At 31.9% G+C, this 26121-nt stretch overlaps 12 protein-coding genes across 12 annotated transcripts, besides 4 other annotated features; 6 read left to right on the forward strand and 6 right to left on the reverse strand.

Annotated features, from left to right (window-relative positions):
* Positions 1-118: 118 nt before the first annotated feature.
* Positions 119-2920, forward strand: TVAGG3_0386070 (importin beta family; the record flags this gene model as incomplete). Its single annotated transcript, XM_001306424.1, has 1 exon — positions 119-2833. One exon carries the CDS (start codon positions 119-121, stop codon positions 2831-2833), a length of 2715 nt encoding a protein of 904 aa, XP_001306425.1.
* Positions 2921-3186: 266 nt separating this feature from the next.
* TVAGG3_0386080 (PHD zinc finger family) lies at positions 3187-5868 on the forward strand (the record flags this gene model as incomplete). The annotated part of the gene is made up of 1 exon (XM_001306423.1): positions 3337-5805. One exon carries the CDS (start codon positions 3337-3339, stop codon positions 5803-5805), a length of 2469 nt encoding a protein of 822 aa, XP_001306424.1.
* Positions 5869-6134: 266 nt separating this feature from the next.
* On the reverse strand, positions 6135-7188 carry TVAGG3_0386090 (uncharacterized protein; the record flags this gene model as incomplete). The annotated part of the gene is made up of 1 exon (XM_001306422.2): positions 6379-7188. One exon carries the CDS (start codon positions 7186-7188, stop codon positions 6379-6381), a length of 810 nt encoding a protein of 269 aa, XP_001306423.1.
* Positions 7189-7867: 679 nt separating this feature from the next.
* On the reverse strand, positions 7868-9146 carry TVAGG3_0386100 (uncharacterized protein; the record flags this gene model as incomplete). The annotated part of the gene is made up of 1 exon (XM_001306421.1): positions 7880-8935. The coding sequence occupies one exon, from the start codon at positions 8933-8935 to the stop codon at positions 7880-7882; it is 1056 nt and encodes a 351-aa protein (XP_001306422.1).
* A 2482-nt stretch (positions 9147-11628) lies between these two features.
* Positions 11629-11768: a mobile genetic element.
* A 17-nt stretch (positions 11769-11785) lies between these two features.
* Positions 11786-12145, forward strand: TVAGG3_0386130 (uncharacterized protein; the record flags this gene model as incomplete). The annotated part of the gene is made up of 1 exon (XM_001306420.1): positions 11786-12145. One exon carries the CDS (start codon positions 11786-11788, stop codon positions 12143-12145), a length of 360 nt encoding a protein of 119 aa, XP_001306421.1.
* A 24-nt stretch (positions 12146-12169) lies between these two features.
* Positions 12170-12223: a mobile genetic element.
* A 3761-nt stretch (positions 12224-15984) lies between these two features.
* Positions 15985-16070: a mobile genetic element.
* A 297-nt stretch (positions 16071-16367) lies between these two features.
* TVAGG3_0386160 (armadillo (ARM) repeat-containing protein family) lies at positions 16368-19028 on the reverse strand (the record flags this gene model as incomplete). The annotated part of the gene is made up of 1 exon (XM_001306419.1): positions 16401-19028. The coding sequence occupies one exon, from the start codon at positions 19026-19028 to the stop codon at positions 16401-16403; it is 2628 nt and encodes an 875-aa protein (XP_001306420.1).
* A 58-nt stretch (positions 19029-19086) lies between these two features.
* TVAGG3_0386170 (uncharacterized protein) lies at positions 19087-19844 on the forward strand (the record flags this gene model as incomplete). Its single annotated transcript, XM_001306418.1, has 1 exon — positions 19098-19625. One exon carries the CDS (start codon positions 19098-19100, stop codon positions 19623-19625), a length of 528 nt encoding a protein of 175 aa, XP_001306419.1.
* A 121-nt stretch (positions 19845-19965) lies between these two features.
* On the reverse strand, positions 19966-20826 carry TVAGG3_0386180 (intraciliary retrograde transport; the record flags this gene model as incomplete). The annotated part of the gene is made up of 1 exon (XM_001306417.1): positions 19966-20826. The coding sequence occupies one exon, from the start codon at positions 20824-20826 to the stop codon at positions 19966-19968; it is 861 nt and encodes a 286-aa protein (XP_001306418.1).
* Positions 20827-20986: 160 nt separating this feature from the next.
* TVAGG3_0386190 (protein kinase protein) lies at positions 20987-22462 on the reverse strand (the record flags this gene model as incomplete). The annotated part of the gene is made up of 1 exon (XM_001306416.1): positions 21077-22402. The coding sequence occupies one exon, from the start codon at positions 22400-22402 to the stop codon at positions 21077-21079; it is 1326 nt and encodes a 441-aa protein (XP_001306417.1).
* A 330-nt stretch (positions 22463-22792) lies between these two features.
* Positions 22793-23611, forward strand: TVAGG3_0386200 (phage tail repeat-like family; the record flags this gene model as incomplete). Its single annotated transcript, XM_051232215.1, has 1 exon — positions 22793-23611. One exon carries the CDS (start codon positions 22793-22795, stop codon positions 23609-23611), a length of 819 nt encoding a protein of 272 aa, XP_051101945.1.
* A 520-nt stretch (positions 23612-24131) lies between these two features.
* Positions 24132-24374, forward strand: TVAGG3_0386210 (serine threonine-protein phosphatase family; the record flags this gene model as incomplete). Its single annotated transcript, XM_051232216.1, has 1 exon — positions 24132-24374. One exon carries the CDS (start codon positions 24132-24134, stop codon positions 24372-24374), a length of 243 nt encoding a protein of 80 aa, XP_051101946.1.
* A 4-nt stretch (positions 24375-24378) lies between these two features.
* TVAGG3_0386220 (uncharacterized protein) lies at positions 24379-24963 on the reverse strand (the record flags this gene model as incomplete). The annotated part of the gene is made up of 1 exon (XM_051232217.1): positions 24379-24963. One exon carries the CDS (start codon positions 24961-24963, stop codon positions 24379-24381), a length of 585 nt encoding a protein of 194 aa, XP_051101947.1.
* Positions 24964-25767: 804 nt separating this feature from the next.
* Positions 25768-26121: part of a mobile genetic element that runs on past the window's edge.

Below are 26121 nucleotides of genomic sequence, written 5' to 3' on the forward strand. Positions count from 1 at the left end.
AAGGTTATTATTTATAATATTACATGAATCAATCATAGAGTTATAATCAAAAAACATAATATCAAATTGACCTGTTCCTAAATTATTAACAACAGTTGAATAATTAAATGTTGTTATAATGTCATTATCTGAATTTTTCCAAAGACAGGCAGCAGCATCATCTTTAGCTTTATTTGATGAGAAATGTATTGATGATAATAATAATAATGTTTTTTTTCCAGAATTCACTCTTAAAAGTGACACTACTATGCAGGAAGATGAAGATTTTGAGCATTTTCTTCATCTTCTTGTTCAAAGCTATAGTGGAACAACAGAGAAAATCAATAATGCTAATGTCGAATTAGATGATTTATATAGCGAAAACACTTCATATTGTTTATTTCTTGCATCAAGAGCGATTCTTCAGAATGGAAACAATGAAAACATATCAGTCGTATCATTATCATTCATAAAATCAGCAACATCACCTCGACGTCGTTTTGGAATACTAAATATCAAAAGTATTTGGGAATCCGAAGATTTTACACCAATTAGAGAATCTATCAAGCAAGCAATCATCTTATCTATAAACAGTTCTAGCATTCTCGTTCGAAATATGGGCTCAGTTGTTCTAGCTCAAGTTTTACGAATCGAAGGTGATAAATGGTATGATATTTTCAATACAATACTTAATGTCGCTACAGATGAACGTGGCGAAACGGGTAGATTGTGTGTAATTACAATTCTCCAAGAAATTTTAAACTTAGATTTGAAAATAAATTTTACTCAATTTCAGCAATTTTTCAGCCTCGTTTCATATTCTCTACATGAAGACAGTGAAGCCGCAATCCCTGGCATGAAAGTATTATGCTCCCTTATCAAACAATTTCCAAATTATTTTATAATCGCGGAACCAGACACTTTAGAGGTTTCTAACATGGAGAAACTCGATGAAGTGTTCTTAATCATCGCTCATTTCATCGAATCACCCGAATCAGACATAGTTTTACACGCATCTTTGATTATGACCGAAATCATGAAAACATGTTATCCATTTCACCAGTTTTTCATGCAGGACAAGATACTCGAGCTCATCAATACACTTCTATCGAAAGAAGACCCTTCAATGGCTGTTTATGGCGCATATTCCCTGATGTTGTTCAAACTCGAAGCTCCGACCAAAATAGTACAGCAAACGTTGTCCAATTACGTACAGTTCGTCCCTGTGCTTCTATATTCCCTTAAAAGAGAACCCGAAGAACCAGAAAATTTATCAAAAAAAGATCGAATACATGCGGTCATAACAATCGCATTACAAGCATTTTGGGAGGCTGACAGTAGCGAAATGCTGCCTTACATCGTAGAATTCTTCCACGAAAACGTAAATGATTCGTCAAATTTGACAGAAAAATACGCTGGGTATTTATCGGTAGTCGCAACATGTTCGTCAAGAGACCCATCCCCTCTTGAGAATTCCGAGAGCTATCAGTCGTTTATTCTTGAAGTTATTGAAAGTATAAATATTGTCGGCCACGAAGGGGAGTTGTTGCTTGTATATACGATGCTTGGCTTGATACCTTTAGTGATACCGAAAATAACGACTCAGATCGCTCAGGATGGCATTTTTTTCATGATTTACAATTTGTGTATTAATGCGCTTCAATTGCGTGATTCTAGGATCTCGATTAAGGTATTTGATATATTGTCGACTGTTATTCAGTACGTTCCGCAGAGTTATATCCTTCAATGGTGGAATAATTTTTATGACATCATTTTACCGGCCATGGATCAACAATTTGGGTATGATTCGACAACTATGCCGTTTGTAGCTATGGAATATTTAGTTGATGCAAGTTCTGAAGCACAAAACGAAAAATTAGCAGAATTAGCAGCTCATTCCTTCGAAGTCATATCAGAATTCATGCAGAATACGGTAGACAGACCTGATGGCATGCAAAATAAAGCAATTGGCTACTTAAGAGTTCTCAAAAAAATCGTTGATCAATGTCCAATAGAAAATTTGATAGAAAATGTAAAGTCTATCGTCCTCATGTTATTGAAAGCGAGTCGAAATAATGATTTGCAAAGTGATGCATTTCCTGCATTAGAAAGCTGTCTAAAGAAGATAGATACTAATATTATGATGGAATTCATGGATCCTATAATTGTTTTGTTGAAAGAATTCCTCAGATCAATGAATCCGACTGAAATTAAGTTGGCAGCCCACATGTATGGTGTCTTCTTCGAATGTTTTAAGACCGATGCCCTTGATTACCTCGGTGAAGATTTTAATATGATGTTACAGCAGGTAGAGAACTTCGGAGAGGATCCTTTCGAACTCGCTCCAGCATTTTTGCGTACGATAGGCACGGTTTTGTCCTCATTACAGAGAACAACTCCGATCGAAATTATTGAAAACTTTTTCCACGTGATGGAAGAGCTGTTTTCAATCTATGTCAACAAGAATTCGAAGGTAGAAGTTGAATACGCATGTAATCTATACAATGGACTCGTTGCAGGCATAAAAGGAGTTGCACAAGCAGTATCTGACGATATAATCCAAGATTTAGGCTTCAGGAAGAGTCTGAAGACACTCATTGATAAGATAATCAATGCAATCATCAATTTCAGGGATAAAAACGTCAGCGAAGAATTAATTTTACAATTTGTTGCTGAAAATGATGGATTGATATATATCTTGCTTTCAGACAGATTAAAGAGTAAGATGACAACATTTCTTCATTCGTGCGGACTTAAATTTATTGAATATGCTGATGAAAAGTTTGATGACTTCAATCACCCTGAAATGAAAGAACAGATAAGAAAGGCAAGGACTCTTATAAATTCACATTAACATTTTATGACTTTAATTTTATGTATTTTTGTTATTTTATATATTTTTATAAATATTATCTTTGTTTTGTTATTTTTATTAACGCAATCGATCTCATTTTTTCATAAGCTATTCCTTTTTCCATAGAATTGTCCTTAAAAACAAAAAAATATACAAATGAAATAATTATATATATTAAATGAGAAAATTTCTTTTCCTTTCTTAAATTTAGAACCTTTTAAGATAAATGGTTAATTGCTGATCAAATAATTTTCTCGATATTATCATTCTATGTAGTCAAAAAGAAATGTGGCTATTTCTAGCCTGTGGAAAGGTTCTAAACTTTATGTGCACCTAGTATGAAACAAATAAAGCTTAGATTGAGTCTAATTGAAAAATTTATTTTTGGAAAATTTGAAATAACACCTTTCGAGATAAGCAAATTGTTTTGTTATTGAACTATTGTTCTTTTTGAATAATCAAAAAGTTTTGTTTTTATATTTTTTTTGTAAAGCACAACAAAAATGCTTGGGATAAAACTCGAGCATTCAGCGACTCTGCTTCCTGGAATTCTACAAGAAGCAAGTCAGGCAAAGAAAGACACTATGTGGACAGAATTTCCGAGTGCTGTAAGGCTCGACCAACAAAGCCAATCGATTTCACCAACAGATATCTATTTATACGTACCTTCGTTTGGAGAAACTCACAAACAAACGGCTGTACGTAATCAGAGATCACCAGGGCAGCGTGGTAGATCGCCAAAACAAGCCCCACCGCCTCCACAACCTTCAAAACCATCTCCGATTAAGCCACCACCTCCAAAGGAAACGCCACCGGAGGAATCAGAACATCCGCGCGAAATCATTATGCACGATGAGCAAGGAGAACCATGGACATTACGCTGTGTTTGCAATGTAAAATCGGGTGATGGTCTTCTTGTTGTTTGCGAGCAATGTGGATGCTGGCAACATGCTATATGTCTCGGTCTTAACAATCATACAATCCCAGAAAAATACATTTGCGATGTTTGCTCAAATAAGAAAATTAGATGTCGATGTGGTCGAAATTTGAGTTTTAGATTTGCACTTATTAAATGCACTAAATGCGGAAATTACGTACATAAACGTTGCGAAGGCCTAGGATACGGAAATATGCCGAAAGGCGACTTTGTTTGTTATTTTTGCGGTCGATCGAATTTCCATTACGAAATGCCTCACATGAATCCAAACATACATCTTGATGACAATCCAATCACTTTTACTCAGCCAAAAATCGAAGATCTTCTTCAAGATTTTTCAAACAGTCCTTTCACAGATTTCATTAAGAATGACCTCGCTGATCAAACCCTCAATGCAAGAGATTTCTGCGAACTCCTCTACGATAAATTCCGTTCGTATTTTTACGTGGCCCATCCAAGATATACGACGCAATCATCAAAGAAGAAGAGAAACCGGTTAGTCATACCATTCCTTACAGCTATTAAGTATTTATGCAAGCAGTTATATGACATGTCCGAAGACATTTTCAAAGCTGTGTTTAATTCACTAATTACAAACGATATATACAAACCACATCAATCCAATAACGACGAAATTGAGAAAGACATCGAATTTACAGAGAATGCTCAGGTAGATATACAACATATGAACCAAATTGTTAAATTTACTACTCAGCCACGGCCAGCATCACTCAGGAAGACCGAAGATGGCGTTGTTGCAGCTACAGACCTTGCTTCCGATCAATTTATCTGTGTTTTGGAAGGATTAATCGGAGATCTCGAAGAATTCAACGTAGAAGACAAAGTCGATACCACATTATTCCAAATTACAGACACCAGATTCGTTCTGGATGCCTCCCGAATTCCTTCTTCCGTTCTCTATCTCATGCCAAGATCAATGTACGGAAATTGTTCGATCAAACTGTTCCAGTACAACGGCACTATCATGGCCGGCCTCTTTGCCCTCAGGAACCACCTCGCAACTTCACCAGATGACGTTCCAACCGGAATCAAAGCCGGAATTCCACTAACTCTCGGCGTAGACTGGATTCCAGCCATCATAGATGATGTTTCCAGGTACCTCAGTTGGACTTTCTCTGACGAAGAAGAGAGTTCTGCACCCCCTGAGCCGAAATTCCACAGAACTAACTCTGCAAACTCGATAACCGCCCATGAAACACCTCATTTCTCACCGGCTGAGGCCACAAAGCTGAAGAAGCAGCAGGCGAAGCGGTTGAAAGAGATCGAGCAAGGTAAAAAAAAACAGAGAAGGAAACCTCGTTCGAAATTACCAAATGCTTCAACCGAAATCTTACTTTTCCCACTGCTCATGAGCGATTCTCCCGGTGACTTACTGTTCACAGTTGTAGATGACCTCGAGATGATACAAGCAGAGTCACAGGAAATTGTATCTACAATTGGAGCAATCCACGTAAGAGCGGACAATGCTCCAAAGAGAAATTTGCCAACAGGTGGCCAAAGTTCGGCAAAAATGAAGCACTCTTGCTCAGCGGAATCAAGACTAGGAAGAGGAAGACCAAGAACTCCGGAAGCGTCAGAACCGTCACCGAACGATAGCGACGATAACGATACAGCAACCGCCGATTTAAGTGATGAAGAAAAAGAGGAGAAAGAAGAGAAAACGGAGAAAACGGAAGACCAGTCTGATGAGGAAAATGATGAACAGGAAAAGGAAGAGGAAAACCAGAAACAAGATAGTGATGATGAGAAAGAAAATCAAAGAAGTGAAGAAGAAAAAGAAAATGATCATCAAATTGAAGAAAAAAGTGACAAAATTGAAGAGAAAAGTGACAAAGCCGAAGAAAATCAGCATGAAGAAGAAGAGAATAAAGCTGAAGAAGACCAGAAAGATGTTCCTTTGTTTGATGACGAAAAAGTTCAAAAGATTGTAAATTCAATTCAGAATGATTTGAAGTATAAGGCTGTTAAGACAAAGAGCCCTGCTGAGGAGATGAAGTCTATCTTTGGATTGTGAGTTTTATTTATATTATTTTTATTTTTTATATTATATATTTTTTTATTTTTTAGCATAAATAATTTGTTATCTTTTTATTTTAACTAGAAAACGTTTTTCATTATAATATAATAACAAGCCTGCTAATTAAATTTTGTAAGCTGGCCGATTCTGGTTAATAACCGCTGGGAAACGTACCCCAAGGTAAAAAAATCCGAATTTTTTTTGAAAAAAAAATTATTACCATTTGAGTTTCCCAGATTTTAATGGATTTAACCAGAAACGGCCACCTTAAATTTTGAATACCAATTCACGCCGGTAAATTAGATTTGAATAAAATCTGACAATTAGTTTAGCTAACTCACAAGACACGAAATGAAAGACTATCTTTGAAATCATATTAATTACAGCATAAAAATGCGGTATTTTAAAAAATGCTTTATTTTTTAGCATAAATAATTTGTTATATTTTTATTTTAACTAGAAAGTGTTTTTCATTATAATATAATAACAAGGAGAAAGAATTCAATTATCAGATATAAAAAGTTTTATTTTTTGATTCAATGAACAAAATGAAAATAAAGCATTACAAAATCAATTTAAAGGAGCATTTGAACGAATGATGACATGTCCATCTTGATCGTGGATCTTTGAAAAGCTTTCCCCGATTGCCTCCTTTACGTTTGTTGGTATGTTAGACTGTTGGACGCGTGCCCATTGTTTTTGGAGGCGATCAACACAACGTTGATTCGTTAAACGATCTTTATTTCCTCTGATTACATCTTCGATCTGCTGATCGAAGTATTCATCACCAGAATAACCATCATTGCCATACATGTTGCCTGCACGACTCTTGTTGCGCAAGTTTCCCTTATCATTGAGTTGTCTGATTATATTCTTCTTGTTCTCTTCTGACATTGGTCTTCCAGGCTGTGTGCTGAGAATGGCGTTAATTACACGGAAAGACATAATATGACTTGAATTCGTTCCATCTTCTTTTGATCCATACTTTGTGCGACCAAGATCTGAACGTTCAATCTCCTTTGGTGACTTATGACCTACCGAGGAATTCTTTTCGGATTTGACTTCAACTGGTTTCGTTTCGCTTTTAACGTTTGTTGATGATTTTGATTTCGAATTTGATGAAGAATACATATTTCCTCTGTTATCACAATATCCGCTTGCACATGCAGCCTTAGATGAGGAATATCTCATATCAAGACCGCCATCTTGACGATAATGATATCCACTTGATGATGAACTCGAGATTGATGGTGAGCATGAATATGAATAAGAAGAATTAGAAAAGCCTCTACTGTTGCAAAGTCCCATAGAGCATGCAGCTTTTGATGAAGAGTATCTCATATCAAAGCCTCCGTCTGCGCGATAATGGTATTCGCTCATTATCAAAAATGATTATTTCAAAATTTTGTCTAAAAGACTGTTGAGTTATCACATCACAAATGATTTAATAATAAACATGTTTTTATTGTATTTAATATAACATATAGACATTTACTAATTTCTACTATTCTCATAAAGTTTATCTTTTGGAGTCAAAAAATTTTTTCACATCATTTTACTCTCAAATTTGAAAATTTACTATATTTCAATAACGAATCAATAGTCCGATAAGGTTAGTCCGGTTCATATAAAATTATTTGATGATTTGATGAGAGGAAGTCAACAAGATTGTCATACAGAATTTCAGACTGGCAAAGGTTCAAGAGCGAGTCGTCTCATTTTGTATTTATTTAAATTAATAAAGACTCTTATTTCCAGACTCTACTTGTAATCGTTGAGAAACATATTGTGAAATATGATGATTTTTAAAAAATTATTGAATAAACCACTTTTATTTAGAGAAAGCCTTGGTTCTGCATAGAATTACATTGAAAAGTTAATGATGAATGGTTTTATTTTCAATGTTTCATTAATCAAGATTCATTATATCTAAATGATGTCAGATTAATAGAATTGAAACATGAGTGATAAGTACTTTTGATCATATTTATATGTTTTTCATCTCAAATATGCTATAAAAATAAAAAATTTAAAAATGTTAACAAAAAAAAGCTTTATTATTACAAACAAATTAATGGAATTTATGGGAAACAAAAATATTAACGCCGAGATAGACTCCAACAAAGAGTCCGATGAGGAACATTACGGAATAAAATACAAAATTTGGCTGTGAATCTTCGTTGATTATAACTACTTCATTTTTATTATTTTCTTCTTTTTTAATGTCTATTTTCAATTTTTTAATTGTGATTTCAGGAATATTTTGATTAACATTATAAGAACAGCCCTTTTCATCGAAATGAAATTCGCCATCACTTAAATAAACAATAACGTCTTCTTTAGAAACAGAAAAAGAGCATTTGATGAATAAAAATTCTGCAGGTTGTTCAGCAGTGAGAATATGCTTCTGAAAGTTAGTAAATATGCTTGAAATTACTGAGATTTTATTAATTGATGACGAAGATTGGAAAACTCCGTTTAATGTATCGTGTTCTGCTGTGAAATTGTTAAAAATTGAGTTTTCTGCAACAAAATTGACTGATTCGATAATTGATACTCCTGGTTGTATGTTTTCTGATTTAATATGATAAAATTTATTCCAATTAAAATAAGAAGTGTCAGAAAAAATGAGTCCTATCGAATCATATGAAAGAACATGTATATCCGAAGAATTACAGTTTGTAAATTTGAATGTTTTAAGCCAATATAGTAGCAAAATTCCGTTTTCTTTTGTTTCTAGAGATGAGAAGCCACATTCGTTAAGTGAAACAGTTTCACCTCTATCACACTTAAAACCTGCTGTATTTGGTGCTCGACAGGAATCAAAAACTGATTTTTCGAGATTAAGATTTCTTGTAGTGGTAATTCCTGCAACAGCTTCAGCATAACATCGTTGAAATAAAGAGTTATAGCAAAATACTGGCGTTGAAGCAATAATTGCTCCGCCAACGCCTTCGAGATTAACATTATCTTGAAAAATGCAATCATATACAGTTAATGATTCAACAATACTTGTGATTGGTATACGCTCGAACTTTTTATTTGAATATATCGCAGAATGCAAATGAATACCAAAAATATTAGATTTTGATTGTATTTTGATAGATAATATTCGTAAGAACATCATGCTAGTAAGAATAATTGTAATGAAACATGCAGAAAAGATTGATGGATAATATTTTATCTTCACAAATTGAATTTCATGCATTTTGTCACTTTTCAAAAGGAAAAACAAACATGATTCTATTGCATTAATTGTTGAAAACGAAGAACATTGACGAAAAACTTAAGCTACTACACCTATGTGATGGTGATGTTTAGAACATTTTCATCTTGCATTCATGGGCAACTCTTCAAAGATAATAAAAAAATAATTGAAGAATTGTTAGTATTGTGTTTCATAATGCTGTCAATTCAAGAGGAGTTTGATCTATTGAACAATATTTATATCTCCTATGAATTCATAGCTTAAACATCATTGTCATAAAGCTGCCATTCTTTTGTTGACAGAAAGTCTGGAATGTTGCGAATGCTAAAAGAATTATAACTATGAAGAATAACTTTTGGTTTCCGATCTAATATTTCATGAGAATATATATATACTATAATTCTTATCATATAAATTATGCGCTGACCTTCTAGTTCAACTTATTTAAAAAAATTGTCTCATAAAATTGAGACAGTAAAACTGGCTCGTTGAAGATTTCGAAATATGAAATTATGAATAAGTATTAATGTTTAGTAAAGAAATGAAGAAAAGAGAAAGTTTATTAACTTTGGAAATACTTTTATTGATAATTGCAAATTCTGCTTGGCAATTATCAGTTGAAAAATGAATCAAATTGTTAGTAAATAGTTCTCTTGAATTAGTAGGTGTTACAGTTCTAGAAAATGTATTTGGAATCGAATTGTCAATGTAACAACTATCGACTGTTAATTGATCATTATAGTTATATATCAAATATTTACCATCAGGAACAGTGTTGTTAATAAAAGAACAACTTTTTACAGAAAGAGAATTATCTTGATGGTAAATAATTCCATATTCTGATTCTGTAAGGTTATTATTTATAATATTACATGAATCAATCATAGAGTTATAAAATTTAAGTTATTTGGACCAACTTTTGTATATGAAAAATGACCTTTTTTGGAGCTTTGGCATTTTGTACAACAAAATTTGCGTTGTACAATGGAACTATCGCTGCCAATAGCGTAGTAAACGCAACTTCCATCATATGATGAAGTGCAGTTACTAAAAGAGCAGCTGTTATGTAGAAATAATGTATTAGAAATAGATGAAAAGCTGATAACTCGGTCTTTATCATCAAAAAAGTTGCATTCTTCTAAGTAATATTGACCTTGATCTGGAGTTAGATTGCAGTTTTGGCAATATTTAGTTTCTTGACCTGAAAATTGACTATTGAAGTAATTGTTCCATGGAAAGTCATCTGAATAAGATGACTTTCGCCCAAATTTATGCACACTGAATTTTTTTTTTTGATGATGATGATTTTTCCAGAGTGATTAAATGCTAATTTTCTAAACGTTGCATTAATGCGGCATGATCTTGTTCAGAAGACTCTTGTTGAGTGCAAAATGAGGAAGTAAAATTAAGAGCCAAAAGGGAAGTAAAATTTGCACTTTTCCGACGTTTTGTCAAGGGCGTGAAGCGACCCAAAAAAAGTCGGAAAAGTGTAATTATCATGTATATGATTATTTTTGCTTTTATAGGTTTCTTACCGACCACATATCTCCTCTCAAAATTTTCAACTTTGATGGCTCATATCTTGGCGAATACTAGGCTTCTAATGCTCGGTACAACTTTCCTCCCTATAAGATACAGTATTTAAAAACACATCAAAGTGATGTCTTTATCGATGACCATATTTTCACCATGCTTTTTTGGATCTTTTTCGATTTTTCTTACGGCTTTATGTGAGCATGTTATCCTCTTTGAAACGGTAGTCAGTACTGGGCTCTTTGCACAAGAACTTTAGAATGAGTTATTGTGCATTATCAAAATATACAAATCATTTATGAGTAATTTGAAGTTAAATGGGTAAAACTATTGTAAATTTGCAGAAATTGATATGAATGTGTGTTTTCTATGGATCACTTTGAGAAATATTGAATCAAAATACTTATTAAGATTTTTAAAGAATGAAGTGAAACATGTAACCTTTCTGTAATGACAATTTTTGAATTCTATCTCAGAGACATAATAATTTTTAATTTCAAGATCAATTAATTAATTATTGAAAAAAATAAAAATTATTGATGATTGATATTATTGGATTTGGCAAAAATCAATTGGAAATTTAGTAGTCATTCATTCAGAGTAGTTGAAATACAGATCAATATCTGAAAGGTGATTTTTTATATCGAGATTCCTTAGTTTTCTTTCATCCATTTAATAGTTATAAGATGGATGATTAATATGCTAATAGATCTAAACATTTTCAGTTCTTTTTGAGTTCTTTGTAAAATTTTGAGCTCACTTGATATTTTATATATTGGACTATAAGCATCCAATCCTTTGATTATGATCCTACAGGATTCAAATATTATTGATTTGAAATCTTTACAACTGTATTCAAAAATATAAACAATTCAAACTATTATTATATGTATTATATTTAGGAACTATAAAAGTATTTGAAGTCTGATTGAATAAATGGTGTGACAAAGTAAAATTATTCAAATCAGATATTATGATAACAATTTATAGTTCATTGTTATGTCATAATTTTGATTTTAATCGTTTGAGAATGGTTTACGGTTGCTTTGATTTTTTGAAATAAATAACTATGATTTAAGGGTGCCCTATAACGATAATGTAAACATCACAAAATTAACCTTATTAGAACTCGAATGAATGGATTATCCGGATTCTAGTTCTCAATATAATAGCCTTAAAAGTGCTTTTCTGAGGGTGGTCTATCGTCTATAGGGCACCCTTAAAACCAAATAATTTATGACTGGTTGGGATTTTGATTTCGACGCTGATGAAAGTTTCGCTGCTGGCTTCAATGATACAGATCAAGTGTCATACAGGGATCCAGCACTTATGACTGCATCTATGTTTAGAAATAGCAAGATATTCTCACAAACACAATTTTCAGTGATGCCTGTTCAGCAAATTCCTATATCTAAGACAACGCAAGATTCTATAGAGCTCTCACAAGAAAATAATAGGCTTAAAATATACTCGTGCACATTGCAGAGAAAGGTTGCTGAACTCGAATCAAGGAACCAGTCTTTAAAGACACAACTTGATGATTGTAGGAATTGGCTCAGAGATGCAATGTTTGGTGGAATCACCAATAGAAAATAAGAAAAATTGTCTATATATTTAGGGTCGTTATCGATTTTGTAATTTAATCGTTATCGTCTTTTTCTAAACGTGCATTTTGGAACTAAATCGCATATAACTTTAAAATGACTTAATATTTAAAGGTTTATGTGGTAAATATCAACGAAATGTAATATTAATATGTGCACCATATATGAATTACAGACATTTGAGCAATTCGAAATTTCATCGCGTTATATATTCATTTAAATTCGATCAAATCAACATTGCAATTATAAAACCATTACACATCCAGTCAATATTTTTCAATTTCATGCGAATTATATCATTATTACACATTTTAAAATGGCGAAATATAGTCCAAAAAATAAACTTCGTTTTAAACTCAATTCTCACACATATTCGGATTAAATCATATGTGACTCATATGATCATACATCTCATTTGAGGTCTAAAAAATGATTTACCGAGAAAACTTGCATTCGAACTAAAATTTACTAAATTTAATCAAATTGGTTTACAAACGTAAAGTTTATGCCAAATATTTACGTTTGTAAACTAATTGAGTAAATTTATAGCACTTTTTTTCTCGATGCAATAATTTGAACTACGAGTTTACCAAATTAGTTTACAAACGTAAAGTTTATGCCAAATATTTACGTTTGTAAACTAATTGAGTAAATTTATAGCACTTTTTTTCTCGATGCAATAATTTGAACTACGAGTTTACCAAATTAGTTTACAAACGTAAAGTTTATGCCAAATATTTACGTTTGTAAACTAATTGAGTAAATTTATAGCACTTTTTTCTCGATGCAATAATTTGAACGACAAGTTAATGTAATTAGTGTTCTCATGTTTACAATTCAATATGTCTATGCATATGATATATGCAAATTCTATAAATAAAATATTATTAAATAAAATTCTTTTCAATTCCTTAAAAATAGCGTTTCTTTTGAATAAAAAATGATTTTTAACTAATTTTAGGACTCTTTCTATTTCAAAAAAATACCTGAATTTAATTTTCTGATGCAAAATTTATGCTTTTTATCATGAAATTCTTTTTTTCAAAATTTTTTTGGATTTTTTTCCATTTTGAATATAGTTAATTTTACTTTATTTCACATTCTATTAAGAAATACTTAGGCCAATCCCTGTGGGACCCAGTGGTAACTTTCCATGGAAACCACTCAGTGGGAACATTTTTTATTTTTGACGGAAAAAATTCTAAATATTTTTTTCATTTTTTGATTTTTGAATTTTTTTTGGAATTAGAGAATAAAATTTAAAGCGATAGATATGCTTGATTATTCAAGATATTGATATTAAATCAGAAATCAATGGTAAATAAAGAGTTTTATAAAAACTTACCACGTGGTAAGATGAAGTGACCACAAATTGAGTTGTGGTACATAAAAATTACCACAAAATTGAGAACTTTTCCCACAAATTGAGAATTTTTACCATAAAATGAACGATGGATATCCACGAAAGTTACCACAACTCACTTCTCGCGCAAAATATGTTTAATATTACATATTAAATACATTTATCAACATTAATTATTTTGAATTGTGGTAAAACGATATGTCACATATTTTTTTATAAAAATTTGTAAAAATGTTTATTTTAATTTATATAATTAAATATTAAAATTTTAAATTTTGAAATAAAATAAATTAAATTCGTCCGTTATCTTTAATTCGCTCGGCGAATGCCGAGCTTACGTACTCATGTATTCCTTCTTGTTACAACTCGAACAAGAACATCACCTTTAACATATTATCAAGAAGCCCACTATAAACTTTTCATTTGATGAGTTTTGAATCGCGAGCTTCTTGATAGTCAAACTACGCACCAGCACTACAACTTCTTTCACCCGAACTAATACAAATTTACACATTGGAGCTGCTTTGCTCTGAGAACTCTCATCAATCGATGAGAGTTCTCAGAGCAAAGCAGTTCTAACCGAACTACGCACAAACACTCCAACTTAAAGCAACCAAATCAATACGATTATATACATTGGAACTGCCTTACTCTTATTTCTCTCATCTATTGATGAGAGATCTCAGAATGAGGCAGTTCCAATCGAACTACTCACAGACAGTCCAGCTAACCAAACCGAATCAATACACATATATACATTGGAGCTACTTTGCTCTTATTTCTCTCATCAATTGATGAGAGAACTCAGAGTAAAGCAGTTCCAATCGAACAGACAAGCTAGCACAAGATTACACATTGGAACAGTTTTACTCTGAGAACTCTCATCGATTGATGACAGATCTCAGAGTAAAGCAGTTCCAATCGAACTACACACAAGCACTGCTTCTTACAGCAACCCAATCAATACGCACATATACATTGGAGCTGCCTCACTCTGAGAACTCTCTTCATTTGATGAGAGATCTCAGAGTGAGGCAGCTCCAATCGAACTACATACAGACATTACCGCTAACCATAACCCAATCAATGTACGTATTTACATTGAAGCTACTTTACTATTATTTCTCTCATCAATTGATGAGAGATTTCAAAGTAAAGCAGCTCCAAAAAGAAAGTGAGAAGAAAAGAAGGAAAAAGAGAAGAAAGAAAAAAGAGAGAGAAAAGAAAGAGGAGAAGAAAGAAAAAAGGACATATTAAATATGATATGCTGTTTTTAGTGCCGAGGCGGCGAAGCCGCCGAGGCACGATTTTTTTGGTCTCTTCCTTCCACGTGGTAAGCTTTTTTAAAAGTTTGGACAGGCCTAGAAATACTATATATATGTAGATTGAATTCTTTTATTTTGGCACTTTTTATTTTTTTAATGTTTTTTTTTCTCCAACACTCAGCCCCCAATTCAAATCAAGCATTTACCAACGTAAAATACCGGTATTCCAATCAATAAGAGGACAGTTCTGTCAAGACCCTTCCTGATTTGAAGGAACTTGAAAGAACTGCTCTTTAACCGACTTCAAATAAGAAAATTTCACTCATATTATCATGTTAACATCGAAACTACTGCCATTTAGAGAGCAGTTCTTTCAAAGATCTTCGAAGATTTGGAAGATCTTGAAAGAACTACTCTTAAAATGGCAGTAATTACCGTAACTTTCTACTTGATAGTAACAATACCGAAGCTACAGCCATTTAGAGGGCAGTTCTTTCCAAGATCTTCCAAATCTTCGAAGATCTTGAAAGAACTATTCTTAAAATGGCAGTAATTACCGTAACTTTCTACTTGATAGTAACAATACCGAAGCTACAGCCATTTAGAGGGCAGTTCTTCCAAGATCTTCCAAATCTTCGAAGATCTTGAAAGAACTATTCTTAAAATGGCAGTAATTACCGTAACTTTCTACTTGATAGTAACAATACCGAAGCTACAGCCATTTAGAGGGCAGTTCTTCCAAGATCTTCCAAACTTCAAGATCTTGAAAGAACTACTCTTAAAAAATGGCTGTATTGCGAGAGGGTTTGATTTTTCGTTTATTAAAATTGTATTCTATGATATAATTTAATTCAAGATTTGTATTTCTGTTATTTTTGTGATATCATTCAAGTATATATATCAGAATATGCACATAATGATACCACATATACTTAAACTATACGTATTTAAATCTTAGCGATCAATATAATTTTTTTTTTGTAATATCGAATAAAAGTTTGTTTTCGTATTTCCGTTTTATTTGACTACATGAAGATAAGAATTCTTGAGAACGATTTTAAATAAATTGCCAAATTGAAGAATTCGATATATGATGATATTCACTGATTTCTGCCAAACTTGTAGGAATGAATCCATTTAGAATAAAAACGATTTGTGCATTGGAAGCTCAGAACAAGTTATGTTCATTATCCCAATATGAAGAAAATGCACGTTTAGAAAAAGACGATAATGATTAAATTACAAAATCGATAACGATAACGATTAAATTACAAAATCGATAACGACCCATATATTTATGTTTTTGCGTTTAATAATATCAGATAAAATGTTTATATTTCGTTTAGATACATAAAATTTAATACATTTATATTTAAAATGAAAAGAATGATGTTTGAAAGAATATACCGCAGATAAAATATCAAATGGTTCCATAACCATTGCGCATATTCATATAATTTCAAAAGAAAAATATACTTTATGTATTAAATATTGATTATAAACTCGATATCAAAAGATATTATTCAACTTATTAATAAAATTAATTCGAAACAATAAAATTTAAAAAGCATTTAAAGAAATGAAAGTATCTGTATATATTTTACTCTATAAAAAATAAATTATAAATTTGTTTTTGCATCAAAGAAATTAGTAATTTCCTTAGCGATATCATTAACATCTTTCTGGCAAACTTCTGCTTGTATTACATTTCTCTGTTCTTCTGGCAAATTCTTAAGTAAATTTGCAAAATCTTTCATAACAACATGTTCTTTATAGAAAGATAACTCATTAACAGTAAATTCTGTTGGAGATATGTTTTGATAATAGGCCTCTTCGTCTCCGAACAAAGGTCTTGAAATATCTTCGGTAATTTGTGTCAAAATTTTACAAATTACTGAGAAATAATTATCTCCATATACTTCTGGACAGTTAAGTAATACAACAATCAACTCAAAATAAGAAGAATTCTCAATCCAATAATTAAACATTTCTTGATTGATTATATTTCCTTTTGTAGAGATAATCAATGAAGAATACAAAATAGAAACATAACTAAAGTATCTGTTATCATTCATTAACTGCTCGCATATCTGTGAAAAGATTCCAATGACATTCTCTGGTAAATTATTTTTCAGAACATTACAAATTGTAAAGGAAATTTGTAAAGTTGGATTTACAACATTTGAATCTTGTGTGTTCATAGAATTCTCAAGCAAAAAATTGATGAGATCCCATAGGAAATCCCAGTAACTTTCTATATTCGATGATGTTTTGATTATCAAGTTTTTGAGAACGATAGAAAATGAAGACAAGAAATATAAAGGTTGAGAATATTCTGTTCCATTTAAAACTACTTCTGTTAATGCTTTTATTGATGTCCATATTTCATCAGTTATTGTTTGTTGTAATGCTATTAAGTTTGCTGTGAAATCAAGTAATTCATTTGATATCAATGAATTTTCAACTGCTGAATTACAAACAGTTTGTAACAACTCAATTTGTGTCTGGTTTTGTAAATAAGGTAATAAACATGATAAAGCTGAAAGAGCTGCGTTCGACTTTTCTGGACGATTGTGATCAAAGTTAATTATGTATATTTCTAATAAAAGTTGTGTAACATTGTCATCTTGTGATAAAACTTTGCCAAAACATTTCACAAATTTTGAGAGACCTCTGAAAAATTCAATATCATTGAAAGAATCTGCCAAACTAACAAAACTCTTCAAAATTGTGTCTATTTCACTAATAACGGCGTTTTTGAGGTCGCTTTCTTCTGAAACTAAAGAAATCGAATTTGAAAAACACTGGCAACTGAAGTATCTCAGTAAAAGTTGGCAGTTTTCATCGGCCAAGAACGATAAGAAAACCGTTATGACAGAATCAGGAAGTTCTATTGAGAAACTATCTATTGCTACTAAAGATCCAATCTTAAGTAGCAAATTGTCAGAATTTTCAAGTAAATTTACAAAAAGTGACAACATAGAATTTGCCAATTCTTGGTTATTTCTAGCCATTGAATAACCAACGGAAGAAAAGAACAGAAGAGATGAAAAGAACGTGTAAATCATGTCATCAATTGTTTCAGAACTTTCTGCATATATATTATATAACGATGTCAAAACCGTCGAAACCGCTTCGCCGATTATTTTACTTTTATTTTCATCTCTGCAGTGCAAATTAATCTTTCCATGTAGATACATTCTTGGATCACTAGAATTCAAAGGAGTTGTAAAAACTGATGAAATAAAATTGGCGGCAGTTTTGTCACTTTTCAAGTATTCAATTTCTTCAACAGTTAAAGTGAAGAAAGGCATGAAAACGTATTGAACAACTGTCTCCATTTGGCAGGACATCATGTTCCAAGTGTGTTTATTTGTGATCATTTGGTCGACTGTTTCTGACAAAATTGATTGTGTCTCTGGTGGATTTTGGAAGGTTGTGAGAGCAGCAGCACAATCAAAGATGTCATATCCATCTTCTGGGATGAGTTCTAATGTTGGATAGTTTCCTGAAGATTTATATAAAATTTGGTTTATAAATTTCAAAGCTTTTTGCGTAAATAAGTTGTAATCGTTATCTTCTGATACATTTTGGCATTCTAATGCATAATGTAACCAAATTGAAAGATTTTCAGGATTATCTCCGAAAAATGATGGAACTTTGGACTTCATGAAATTGAATCCTGTAGAAAGACAGTATGCTGAATACAAATATGATCTCTGTTCAAGAATTTGTGATAAAATAGTTAATAAATAGTTTGATATTTCTTGATAAACTTGTAATTGTTCGTCATTCACATGCGCAAATGCATCTGATATGGAATTAGATAAGATTAAGGCTCCAATGAGATCCTGTTCGAATAATGTTGATAAAATTTCAATTGGATTACCAAATAAATCTGTAAATATTGTATGTGAAACAACAGAATCGAGTAAAAATGAAACTGATGATCGTAATTCTGATGTGGTTGCTTGAAGAAGTTGTATTATTGATGAAAGTATTAAATCATAAGGGAAATAGTCTGGGTAATTTCTTTCACCTTGAATTAACACATTGAGTGCAGCTAATTTAATTGATGAATTGCTCTGTGAATCTATTATTATTGTTAATAAATTTTGATAAAAGCTGTGTGCTTCTTCTGAAGATATTTTTGATTGAATATATTGTGTTGATTCAGTAACTGCTTCTGTTGTGCCATCTCCAGTTCCTTGAAATGTGTGCAGTAGCACTAAAATAACTTCTTCCATTTTCTTGAATTTTAGCTAAAAATCACAGGGTCGTATAAAAATAAACTGGTGATTTATAAAAATTTTTTGATGAATCTTGAAGAAGGAGGTGAAACTACAAAGTATAATAAGTACAATGCAAGAACTGATCAAGATTTGATGTTAGAAATAAATGCTAAACTTGAAAAAGAAGCACAAGAAGATTTAGAAAATCATAATGAACGAGTAGTCTTGGAAGGAGATGAAGATTACAAGATAGTTGATGGTGTAAAAGTTGTTCCATTTTCCTTAGTTAAAGAATTAAAAGAGGGAACTTTTAAGGATGGAAAATATATTGATAATTCCGATGAAGAAGATGAATCTTCTTATGTGTCAGATGGTGATTCAGATAATACAAAAGTTGATATCAAACAGTTACTAATTAAATTAATTTCATTAATTAAGCCTCAAACAAACATTACAGATGCCCTAGTTGACTCATCGAAGGATCAAGATCGTATGGCTCAAATTACAGATATTGCAACACAACTTTTGTTTATCAAAGAATATACCAATATATATAACATGGATATAGAAGAATTACAAGAAAAACTAGACAAATTTGATGCTCAAAAGTAACTAATTTTTTTATATTTGATGATATTTTTATTTAATATTCTTTTTATGAAATATATGGAAGGATTTGAGATTAATATTATATTTTGTATGTCCTTTGAATAAAAATCTTAATTATATTGTTAGTATTTCAAATTAATTACGAGAATCAAATTTTTATAAAGTAACCAATGAAAATAGTCGAGTTACAATAGAATATGGTATTTTTAATGAATTTGTAGGAGAATTATATAATTATATCTTTGAAAAAAAAAATAATTTAATGATTTTTGTAGTTTTAGAAAAAATTAAAAGTAAATTTGTATAGTAATACTTTATAAATAATCATATTCATACAAAATAGTTATTTGGCCTTCTTGGAATTCAACTCAGCTTTCTTTGCAAGATAAAGGGAGTCAATATCTTCTTCAGCTAATCCTGGATCAGTTATAACATTCTTCAAACTATTGGAAGACTTGTCGCGTTTTTCAATCGCGATTTCTGCGGATAATTTATTCATCATATCAGCAACTTCTTGGCCACTGGTTTGTAGTTCTGTATCAGCACCTGGTCCAACGATTACTGGATTGAAAAAGTCGACAGATTTCTCTCTAACGTTAGAATTTGCAATACAAACGTATTTTATCACATTTTTGAATCTATTAATAAGTGTTTCCATTTTAGAAGATGTAAAAACTAAACCAACTTTATGTTCTGCAGCGATAGATCGTAATCCTTGTACTATTATTTCTTTATCTTGAGGCGATTTCGATTCAAATAAGTCGTAGTGGGTTCCTGCTAAGAATATTGCATTTTGTTTATCTTTTAAGCGCATTTGTAGGATATCTAGCCATTCTAATGATTCTATTATCGATGCTGACTTTGAAAGGTCAAAACAAACAAAAACTACGAATCCGCTAATGGTATCCTCTGTAGCAATTGTAGGAATAAGGGATTCCATTTGGACACCACCACCTAATTCCCAAAAATGAAGGACTTTTTCTTTTCCATTGACTTTAAGATTGCAGCATTGGTAAGCTAGAGCAAGTGTTGGATAAGTACTATCTCCTCTTCCAAAAAATTGATTAATCAAAGAGGATTTACCTGATTGTTCGCCTCCAACAAATAAAACATGAGAATCTCCAGCTCCATATGGTTTAATAGGTTCTGTTTCATGCTCTATAATTTGACCCCATAGATCATTCACGACATTGTCTGGGTTCATTATAAAACGGTAATTTGTAAAGCATTGAAAAAAAATTATGATATATGTGATTGTATTTCAGTCTCAATATCAAATATCTAAATTTGGTGCTTCGTGTTGTTAAATAAAAATGGTGGCTTGAGAAAAATAAAATTTTTTTTTACAGATTTGGAATTACAAGATTCTTGCAACAAGAATCATAAATCCAAAGAAAAATGATAACTCTTTGGTGTTATTGTCTGTTGATGTATGAAGAGTTGCTTATTCATCTTTATCTTGCATTAATATCTACCTCATTCGAAATAAGTAATTCGGCTATTTCTTTGTTATTAGCTATTGATGCAACACAAAAGACTGACCATCCGTCATTGTCTTTAGAATTAACATCAGCATCATGCAAAATAAGGAGTTCGGCTATTTCTTTACTGTTATTTTGTGCAGCTGCATGAAGAACTGACCATCCGTCATTGTCTTTAGAATTAACATCAGCATCATGCAAAATAAGGAGTTCGGCTATTTCTTTACTGTTATTTTGTGCAGCTGCATGAAAAACTGACACTCCATCATTATTTTTGGCATTAACATCAGCACCATGTGAAATCAAAATTTCTTCAATTTCTATGCAATTAGCCCATGCTGCAAAATGAAGCGCAGTTGCCCCGGATTGAATTTTTGCGTTAATGAAAGCACCACATGAAATGAAATATTCACATAGAGAAGGAATGCAAAAGCATACTGAATAAATAAAGAATTTGTTAATGTATTTGGATTGATCTAAATTAACTAAAAATTCTTGAAAATTGTGGTATGTGGTACAATTATCTAAATCAATTTCTAACTTGAATTCATTCATTAAGAAGGTGACAAAATCAATGTTATGTGAAATAATTGCATATTTCATGCATTCTTTATCTGGAATCTTATATTGCAAACATTTATCAATAATGTCTGGATTTCCGCCCAAAAATGAATAATAAAGACATTTTGGTGTTATCATTGAATTAAATTTTGAAATTAACAACTTAAAACAATTAACAGCTCCATGATAGCAACATAACTCAATCAATGAGTTAGGTGAAGATGGATACAAATCACTAACCAACATTTGATTTTCGTCGAAACTATCTGTCTCCGTGAAAATTATGAAAGAAAACTTGTCATCATATATAATAGCTCTGTAAATTGTATTGTCTTCAAAGAAATTCAATGAATAATCTTTAGTTTTATTTGCTTCAATTCCAGAACTATACCTCGTTGATAATAAAACGCCATTTTCATCTTGTAAACCAGCCCAAAAAATGTATGGAATGATTTGAATTTCTTTTCTGGTAAAGATTGGATGATATTCTTGATAAATCCTTTTGAAAATTTCCATGTATTGCTTTATGTACTTGATATTAAAAGCCATTGCAGTAGAAATTATTGTTAGAATTTGATTTGGAGATGCACGTTTGGTTTCAAACATTAAATTTTTGATATCAAGATAAATTTTGTTAATTCCTTCTTCACTGAAAGTCTTCAGCTTATACAATGAATCGTATACATAATTAAAGTCTTTGTACAAATCCATCAACTCTTCATAAGATACTTTCTTCATGAAAACGAAAAAAAAAGGTTTTTAATAAAAAGTGAATTCTCAGACATACGATTATTTTTGATTCAAATGCTGTTCGGCATTAAAAGCAAAAATAATCATATATCTGAGAATTACACTTTTCCGATATTTTTAGGTCGCTTCGCGCCCCTGACAAAACGTCGGAAAAGTGTAAATTTCTGAAGTTTACATTGGCTTGATAAAAAAATGAAAACAATTAAATGGGGATAAAAATATATTCTGTAGTTATATTTCATGTTGCAATAAAAAAAAAAAAAAAAAAAAAAAAAAGGTAGTGGGGCTTCCAGGCACTTCGTGCCCTCTAGCCCCGAAGATGTTTTGTCACTTTTCTGTCACTTTTCAGGGAAAAAACATTTTTATTATATATATAAAATGAATTTTACAAAACCACCGTTACCCTTCTTTGGAAATAAGAGTAGATGTAAAGATATTCTATTGAGAGAACTTAAGAAACTACCGAATGGTCTAACATTTGTAGACTTGTTCGGTGGAAGTTTCTATATATCTCATTTGTGCCATACAATATTTCCTGACTCAAAGATTATATGCAATGACTTCGACAACTATATGAACCGTCTCAAACATATACCAGACACAAACAAAATATTGAAAGAGTTAAAAGAAAAGATACCTATAGGTAAGATGGAACGTATACCATTAGATAAGAAAAATACTGTCAGAGAGGTTTTGAAAAAGGCAGAGTATATTGACTGGGATAGTATATCTGCTAGACTATTATATAGTGGTGCTATAAGAGTTCATGACATTGAAACACTTATGTCAAAAGTTTTATATCTTAACTATACAAATGTTTTCAAAGAGAACATAGAAAAATATATTGAGGGTATAGAGTTTGTGAGATGTCATTGGACAGAGTTGTATGAAAAATATAAAGACAAGGAAAATGTTTTCTTTATAGTGGACCCGCCGTTCTATAACACATGGGATTTTCAATACCAAGTAGACTGGACTTTGAGAGACTCTTTAGAAACTTTAGACGTTATACATAACCATCCATGCTTTTACTTTACATCCGATAAAAGTGGTTTGGAAAGTGTCATGAGATGGTTAGAGGACATACATGACTATGAGTTTAGATACGATAAGATAGAATATGAGAGAGGTCCTATAAACTGGAGAAAGTGTCATAACAAAGAAATTTTACTAGTAAGTAAATGTGGTTTGAAATAGGACTACTTGTTTTAGGTTTTTTCCATTGTGTCATTTACTTATTTGACGTGGCAGAAAGATATAGAGAATATGAAGATGAACCAATGCCTGCAAATGTTCAGTATATGTACTCGTAAGAGATATTTTTATCTAATATTAAATGGACGCACAGAACTTAGCGAATGCACAGCAACCTGGACAACCAAACCCAGAGAATATTCCAAATGAAGTTAGAATACAAACTGCAATGGCAAACTATGGTCAAGTGCCAACAGATGTACAAATGCAAACTGCCATGTCAAATGACGCTGCGTTAGGTTTGCCACCATGGTATGCAAATATGAGATGGAAAGAGTTTTATACAAACCCTGAAGTGGGATATAAACAACTCTATGCAGATGACGCGAACACAGGAGTTGACCCAGAGTATGTTTTCTACCAGAGGAGAAATAGAATGTATGAGCTCCAGTTAAAGAATGCTATGGAACTCAACAGGAAACGTAAGAGACTAGGCGGACATTAGATTTTTACATATAGTAAAATGGGTTTCTTCAGTAAGATAGGAAACTTCTTTCGAAATGTTGGAAGAGGTATATGGAATGGAATAAAAACCGTAGGAAGAGGAGTATGGAACGGTGTCAAAAATATTGGTAAAAGGGTAGGTCAGTTCGTTGGTATTATACCTAAAGACCCTGAACCAGAAGAACAAGCTCCTGTTATACAACAGCCTGAACCTGCACCACAGTCTAGTTGGCAACCAAATCCAACACCTCAACCGTATTAAAAAATTATATTTTTACCGTTCGATAGTAGTTGTATATGAAACTAAGTTCTAAGTAAAACGCATAGTATAATGGAATTATTCTTTTTCTTCCATCTGTAGTAAACCATACTTGAAAGTCTGAAATACTTCCACTCGGCGGTTCATATAACTTTGTAGGTTTTTCGTAAAAGTCATTTGCCAAGCATAAGAAAGAGTTTTGGGCGCCAGAAAATGAAGCATGAACAATAATAGCAGCTGGGTCGAAAACATCTTTAAATAAATATGGTTCATCTCTTGCATATCGACTGTAAATATTTGCTAAAGGAAGTTCGACTTTCTGATTTAACATTCTTTGCAAATAATACCATGACATTGCAGTGAATTCTGTATATATTTGTTCGTCTTTCTTTGGATTGTCTTCGTAGATTTGAAATGACACTTGTGAATTTTGTTTGTCATATACAATTCTCACATAAAGTGTGCTCTCGGTATTTGCATATTCATCAGCATATTTTGCATAACATGAATTTATTTTATCTTCTATATTTTTTAACGCAGTCTGTAGAGAAGATGAAAGGTCAACTTGTATTAGCTCAATTTCTTCCCACATTTTTCGTTTCCCTTCAGATATATAATCTATATGAAACCTTACAATAAATGGAAAACTTTTATCTTCTACAGACACAAACTTCATTCTACGAAAGCCAATAGCTTTTGTGACGGATGGGTCTCTTAACCATCTTAATGGGTAGTCAAAACGATAGCCTTCATGCTTTACGGTCTCTGTCTCAAACTTTTGACCGACATTAGTAAAAAGTTCATCTAATGGTTTAGTTGTAGCAACTCTTGAATTTTCTTTTTCTATTGAAAGCATATTTTATCTAGAATAAAAATGTCGAAAGAAACAGCGTCTATGAGAGAAATAAAACACAACCGACAACTCATTTTGCAAGCTCTAAATAAGAACACAACAAACTTTTCAAACTATTCTAAGATATCTGAGTCATTGAAAGAAGGAAACTTAAAACTGACATTAAACCCAATGACAGATGAGTTTCTATTTCAAGACAATAGGAACCATACTGTTTGTATAAATCCAACAAAAGGAACTTTAAACGAGAAACCTATAGATGAACTTCTTTTGAAAGCAGATGTTGACAACAAAGCTGACAAAGAGTATGTCATTGAAAAAGTTCAAGAAGAACATGACAGAGCAGATGCAACATATGCAACAAAAGCAGATGTTGACAACAAAGCTGACAAAGAGTATGTCATTGAAAAAGTTCAAGAAGAACATGACAGAGCAGATGCAACATATGCAACAAAAGCAGATGTTGACAACAAAGCTGACAAAACATATGTTGACAATAAAATGTCAAGTGAAGTGACAAGAGCTGAAAACGAATATTCTAAAAAGACTCATACACATACCATTGCAAATATTACAAACTTACAAGAAACCTTAAACAGGAAAAGTGACGTTGGACATACACATACCATTGCAAATATTACAAACTTACAAGAAACCTTAAACAGGAAAAGTGACGTTGGACATACACATACCATTGCAAATATTACAAACTTACAAGAAACCTTAAACAGGAAAAGTGACGTTGGACATACACATACATCTTCTGAAATAACAGACTTAAACGTTAGCCTTGAAAATAAAGCAGATAAAACATATGTCAATGAAATATACCAAAGTTTAGTTGGAACAAAAAATATTGAGACTATTGTTGGTGACCTTTCTGTCAATGAAGAAAAT

The sequence above is a fragment of the Trichomonas vaginalis genome, chromosome V, assembly GCF_026262505.1.
Source record: "Trichomonas vaginalis G3 chromosome V, whole genome shotgun sequence".
NCBI classification, from domain to species: Eukaryota; Parabasalia; order Trichomonadida; family Trichomonadidae; genus Trichomonas; species Trichomonas vaginalis.